This window comes from Emys orbicularis, chromosome 1, assembly GCF_028017835.1.
Source record: "Emys orbicularis isolate rEmyOrb1 chromosome 1, rEmyOrb1.hap1, whole genome shotgun sequence".
Lineage (NCBI taxonomy): Eukaryota > Metazoa > Chordata > Testudines > Emydidae > Emys > Emys orbicularis.
The window spans coordinates 163706217-163712645 of NC_088683.1; the positions used below are offsets into that span (position 1 = coordinate 163706217).

Here is a 6429-nt window from a genome sequence, read left to right on the forward strand (position 1 = left end):
CTTTCAAGATTCAACTACAGAATCTGTCTTCCTTCTATTCCCTTTCCCACATCCAGCAGCGACTTTGATAGTGCATTTCCTCCCTCCCCCCCTGCCCCCCCAGGGAGACAGGTTCTCTGATCTTTGAAGCTGGTATTCCCACCCCTTCTAGTGACATCATCAGGGACAACAATTCTATGGTACCTTAGAGACTAACAAATTTGTTAGTCTCTAAGGTGCCACAAGTACTCCTGTTATTTTTGCGGATACAGACTAACACGGCTGCTACTCTGAAATTCTATGGTAGTAGCTGATCTCAGTTCATAAGGAGAGGGAACACTGCACATTCTAATTACTTATGTCAAGCGGCCTTGTGACTTGTCTCAATTCTACTGCTGGGCTGGGGCTTCCTCTTTCTTCTTCCACAGACCTGTTAATTTTTCCATCAGCTGTTCTGCCAGCACACTGATTTTAGAGGTCTCCTTCATCAGGAAGTTCCTGTAGGAGACAGTAACACATCAGTAAGGTACATGTCTGGGTGGGGTACCCGCTGTTTCTATTTTCATAGGGCTGCCACTCTCTCATATTTGCCTGTGGGACAAATTAGTCCTGGCAAATGAGTCCATTAATATGGCTGTGGGACTCTTGAACTGCCCTGTAGGGATTCAACTCAGGAGGAAGATAGGTGTGTGGCTGTGAGTAGCAATATAGAACTGTGTATCCCCCAGGTGTGCACACTTCTTGTTTCTGCCTGCCATCATCCGTTACCTGGGGAATAGATATTTACCACCCCTGCTTTCCTAGTCAAAAATTTCAATTTTTCATTTGAAAACTGAAAAATTCTGCCCAACCCCCTGATTTTTCTCATTTGGACAAAAAGTCAAAATTTTCCAGGGGGAAGGAGAGATAACATGGTCCAAGCAGCTCTAATGATAAGGTTAGTTCTAGAGCAGGGGCAGGCAAACTTTTTGGCCTGAGGACTGCATCGGGTTTCAGAAATTGTATGGAGGGCCGGTTAGGGGAGGGGATCGTGGCCTGGCCCCCACCTCCTATCTGCCCCCCCCCCGGGACTCCTGCCCCATCCAACACCCCCTGTTCCCTGATGCCCCCCGCCCCGGGACCCCTGCCCCATCCACACACCCCTGCTCCCTGTCCCCTGACCGCCCCCGGGCTCCCGCCCCTGACTGCCACCCGCCGCCCCATCCAACCCGTCCTCTTATTCCTGACGGTCCCCCCGGAATCCCTGCCCCATCCAACCCCCCTCCTCCTTCCTGACTGCCCCTCCAGAACCCCTGCCCCCATTCAACCCCCTGTTCTGCCCCCGACCCCTATCTACACCCCCGCCCCCTGACCACCACCCCGAACTCCCCTGGCCTCTATCCAACCGCCCTTGCTCTGTGCCCCCTTACCGCGCTGCCTGGAGGCACTACAGCCGTGCTGCCCAGCTGGAGACAGGCCACGCTGCTGCTGCAGCCATCACGCATCTCAGAGCACCGGGTCAGGCCAGGCTCTGCAGCTGCGCTGCCCCAGGAGCTCACAGCCCTGCCACCCAGAGCATTGCGCCGGTGGCGGAGCAAGCAGCTGAGGCTGCAGAGGAGGGGGGACAGCGGAGGAGGGGCCAGGGGCTAGCCTCCCGGGCCAGGAGCTCAGGGGCCGGGCAGGACGGTCCTGCGGGCCGGATGTAGCTCGCGAGCCATAGTTTGCCCACCTCTGTTCTAGAGTCACTCTTAGAACAGAGATTTTCTGATTCCGTTTCTTCTGCTTTAAGCACTTGATTACATTTCTTGGTCTAAGTAGGAAGGACCGACCGGGGGGGGGGGGGGGGGAGGAGAGGAGAAATATGCTTTGGTATATGGGTTTCATAATGTTTACTCTATGATGAGTGGTTCTTTTTGTTGTCCCAAAGATCTCTCTGTATGGAAATGTAGTTAATCCTCCCCATTTCCTCATAAGCCACCCCAGGAATAGAGGAAACCTTTTCATACCTGATCTCAAGGATTACTGGAGTCTGAACAGCTTCCGCCAAGAACTGACCAGCTTTTGGGGACACTTTGTTCACAGATTCGTACATGTAAAATGCAATTGAATCCGGTATGATCAGCCAGTCACGACGGACGTGTCTCTTTGAGATTGCCTTAGCACCCACTTCTGGGGAGGAGGAAGAGAATATTAATCATCTTTAATGACCATTTTCCATGATAGCACTGAGCTCTCCCAAGAGGTGCAGTGGAAAGAGACCAGCTGGAAGACTGTAGCAGGATTCAAAGTCTCCCCAGAATTCAAAGGCCAGTGTCCAAGTGTAGGATCCACACACTAGAACAGAAGTGGGCAAACTACGGCAAACTACATCCTGCCCAGTCCCTGAGCTCCTGGCCTGGGAGCTAGTTCCCAGCCCCTCCCCAGCTGTCCCCCCTCCCTTGCAGCCTCAGCTCGCTCGCTCCGCCGCCGGCGCAATGCTCTGGGCGGCGGGGCTGTGAGCTCCTGGGGCAGCGCAGCTGCAGAGCCCGGCCTGACCCAGTGCTCTGTGCTGCATGGTGGTGGAGTGGCCCGTCTCCAGCTGGGCAGCGCGGCTGTAGCGCTGCCAGCGATCAGTGCTCCAGGCAGCGCGGTAAGGGGGCACGGAGCAGGGGGGGTTGGATAGAGGGCAGGGGAGTTCGGGGTGGTGGTCAGGGGACTGGGGTGTGGATAGGGCTCGGGGGGGGGAACAGGAGGTTGAATTGGGGGCAGGGGTCCCGGGGGGGGGGAGTCAGGAAGGAGGGGGGGTTGGATGGGGCAGCAAGGGGCAGTCAGGGTCAGGGGTTCTGGGGGCAGTCAGGGGACAGGGAGAAGGGGTGGTTGGATGGGGCAGGGGTCCCAGGGGGGCCATCAGAAATGAGAGGAGGGGTTGGATGGGGCGGTGGGGATCCGGGGGGCGGTCAGGGGCCAGGGAGCGGGGGTGTGTGGATGGGGCAGGGTTCCTGGGGGTGGGGCGTCAGGGAACGGGGGGGTTGGATGAGGCAGGAGTCCCGGGGGGGGGGGGGCAGATGGGAGGTGGGGGCCGGGCCACGACCCCCTCCCCAACCGGCCCTCCATACAATTTCCGAAACCCGATGCGGCCCTCAGGCCAAAAAGTTTGCCCGCCCCTGCTCTAGAACACTGGTTCTAGGCAACAAACCTTCAGTCTCTACATGTTGCAGAAACTTAAACAGCACAGCCAGCGTTCTCATACCTGTACATGCAGTGGGACTTTAGACAGCAGAACACAGTGCTAAGATACTCCCCACTAAGCCGTGGGTGTGGGAGGATGCACTAGTAACTGGCTTCACACTCCCAGTCACAATGAAAATTCATGCACTCTACCCTCTACCTAATCCTAGTTCATGGCTGGGATAGACTTGTGCAAAGCAGGTTAAGTGCATATAAAGCTGAGGAATATCCCCGCCAGCCTGAAGGGTTTTAAGACTTACCAGAGAGACTGGTGCTGAGGAGCAGAATCAGAGCCACCGCCAAAGCCCTGGACTGAAGCATGGTTTGCAGCACAAGCTCAATGCAGTACCCTCAGAAACCAGCTGGAGGCACAATTAAACACTTTGATACTGACTAGAGAAGAACAGTATACCCCGAATTAACAACAGGCAACAAGTCAAAGAGAGACATCAAGATCATTCTTGCATTATATCCTTTACCTCCTTAAAAGATGAGGACATTCAATGCAAAAAGCTAATACAGTGTTATTTCACCTATGTGGTACCATGAATATGCATAATTAGTAAGAACATCCAAGCGTACATTAGCTATGTTACAGCAAAAATGCTTTATCCTATATAAGAGTTAATTCACATGCTTCAGGGTAAAGCCAACCACTAACCTAACACAGGGGTCAGAAAGACACTTCCCCCATGGGCAGGTTGCTTCTTAAATTGTACACTATATTCTTGCACCTTCCTCTAAAACATCTGGTCCTGACTACTGTTGGCCATAGGATACTGAACCAGATGGCCTGAACTGATCTCTTGTTTGTATTCCTATGGTTGAGAAATGACCTGCCTGGGAGTCCAAAAGAGTTTCTCTTGGCATGTTCATGCTGGGGATAATTAAGAGCAAAAACATTGTTTATGTAGTTAACGCTCTAAGCACAAATCCTGCTTTGTTCTCATCCAAGCTTCTTTCTCTGGACATTATTTTCTGCTTGGTCAAGTGCAAAGCTAATATGAGGCCAAGCCATGGGGGTAAAATTAAATAAGCTTTTAAAACACAGTGGATTTCAAAGGGCACATACTGGAAAATAACTCGAAAGTTAACATGCTTCGATTTAAATTAAGTTACAACACCTCTAGTCAAATCAAATCATTTCAGTGCTAGGACTTCCCATGGCAGGGAAGGCTGCTGGGCTGCCAAGTCTGAGGGTTTTGCTAACCTAACACCAGGTGGCTACAAGGGGATGCTCCCCGTTAGCCTGCATCCCTAAGGCTGCTTCTCTCCACAGCACCTTCCTAGTCCACATTAGAAGCTATGCTGCCGATGGCAACCAGACAGCTGCTGGTTACTAGCTATCACTTTGACAGCTATTGCTTAGGTAGCTTCCTCTCTGTTAGTCCTGGAGCCACATTCACCCCTACGGACCTAAGGTATAATATGCATCCATGTGGTCATGAAGGGATAGGGAATCTCTCCTCTTTAAAGCCTGGAGCTCCGCTGGTGGAGGCTGCTTGGGAAAAGCACTGAATCAGCACACCTCTTCCTGCGTTGGCCCTACCCAGCTTTTGGAAATGTGCCAGCTGACTCCAGATCCCTAGTGGGAACAGGGATTGCAGATGGTTTTTGCCAATGCACCCCCATTCCAGGGAGCATTACTGCCTTGGGGTCGTGGGCTACCAACCTGAGTGAATCCAGCCCTTGGTCTGTAAGAAGAAATGAGGTAGAAACAGCCTCCCTGTTCTACTCCCTCCTGTACATTCCATATAGACACCAATCAGTTACAAGGTTCGCACAGCTGGAAACGGCAGATGGAATGTTGCTCTTACCTCGCTCTCTCTCTCACTGGCAGAAGCAGGGGTAGAAGTGTGCCTGAAACACAAGCACTTACACAAAGTTAATATAGAGATAGCAAGTGGGTCAGAGGTCATGCTTGGCTTCACATTGGCTCTTTCACAACAGGGGTCAGATGAGTGGGATGGGCAGGAGGTGCAGAGTCCCAAGTCCTGCTCGGAGTGGGATTTGTTAATGAAGGGTCAGTCCAGCTGAGACTAGATCCTGAGCCTTTAGCTAGTGTTTGCTTCATACCCTACCCCCCATTCCCACTGAGCACCTATGCAAACAGCAGCTATATTCTCCTCTTCTTACACTATGTATTTTTGTATTTCTAATGAAAAGTCCGTTTTCATTTAATTTCATTTCATTTCTCTATGAGCTGAGGGGTGAAAACATTATCTACTATCTGTTCTTCTCTCACATATGGAAAAAGCAAAGAGAGTTCATTTAAAAACAAGACCCAATTAATAAGCACATCATAGTACTATTTACCTCTGTTGTCACTTATAAGCTCAAAGCGGTTTACAACCAGAGGATAAGTATCGTTATCTCATTTGACAGACAGTGAGGGAAACTGAGACAGAGGGATTTGTAAAGTGACTTGATTAAGGTCCTGTAATTCTCTGTCAAAATTATTTCTTGATGGAGATTGCGTTTTAAACAAAAGCAAGGCCCATGTCCTCAAAGTATGGATTTCATTGGGAATTTGGCACCTCAATACGAGTAATGGGAAAATATTTGTGGATCTGGGTCTGTGTCTGCTTTCCTTGAAAAATTTCAATTTTTCATTTGAAAACTGAAAAATTCTGACCAACCCCCTGATTTTTCTCGTTTTGACAAAAAGTCAAAATTTTCCAGGGGGAAGGAGAGAACATGGTCCGAGCAGCTCTAAGGCTAGTTCTAGAGTCACTCTTAGAACAAAGATTTTCTGATTCCGTTTCTTCTGCTTTAAGCACTTGATTACATTTCTTGGTCTAAGTAGGAAGGACAGACCACAGATACAAATGGCTAGAAGTTCTCATTTATTTTAATTATACATTTGACAATCACTCAAAAACCAAAACATACAAACATCCGTTACCATCTGGCTTTTCATTGTACAGCTGGCAGTGGAATGACATTGTAGAAAAATAGTACAAGGCACGTTGTAGAGATTAAACAAGATGCAGAATTACAAAAGGGCTTGTCTTCACTGCAGCATTAGCTCAAGATAATTTGAATGTTGCCCCTAACTTGACTCCCACGCACGTGCAAAAATCTCTACCTCAGGTTAACTGGTGCTTTAAACTCAAGTTAGCTGGCCCTTCGGGGGTGTAGGTAGAAGCTCAAGTGCTGCTGGGTCTAATAATGCAATTGAGACATAGCTACACTGTACTGCTAACACAAACACTCTGTGCTGTTTGAGGGTTATTTTGCTGTGTGGCCCTCTCACTTGAGCTG

General features: G+C 50.1%; 1 protein-coding gene across 1 annotated transcript; it reads right to left on the bottom strand.

The window, feature by feature from the left end:
* Window positions 1–368: 368 nt before the first annotated feature.
* Window positions 369–3486, bottom strand: LOC135873047 (apovitellenin-1-like). The gene is made up of 3 exons (XM_065397522.1): window positions 3426–3486; window positions 1965–2127; window positions 369–477 (listed from the first exon to the last, which is right to left on the bottom strand). The coding sequence occupies exons 1-3, from the start codon at window positions 3484–3486 to the stop codon at window positions 369–371; spliced, it is 333 nt and encodes a 110-aa protein (XP_065253594.1).
* Window positions 3487–6429: the final 2943 nt, after the last annotated feature.

Coding starts and splice junctions, on each gene's coding strand:
- LOC135873047 (XM_065397522.1), bottom strand. CDS start 3,486: ATGCTTCAGTCCAGGGCTTTGGCGGTGGCTCTGATTCTGCTCCTCAGC. Junction 2,128..3,425: donor CCTCAGCACCAGTCTCTCTG/GTAAGTCTTAAA, acceptor CCTCCTCCCCAG/AAGTGGGTGCTAAGGCAATC. Junction 478..1,964: donor CCAGTAATCCTTGAGATCAG/GTATGAAAAGGT, acceptor TGTCTCCTACAG/GAACTTCCTGATGAAGGAGA.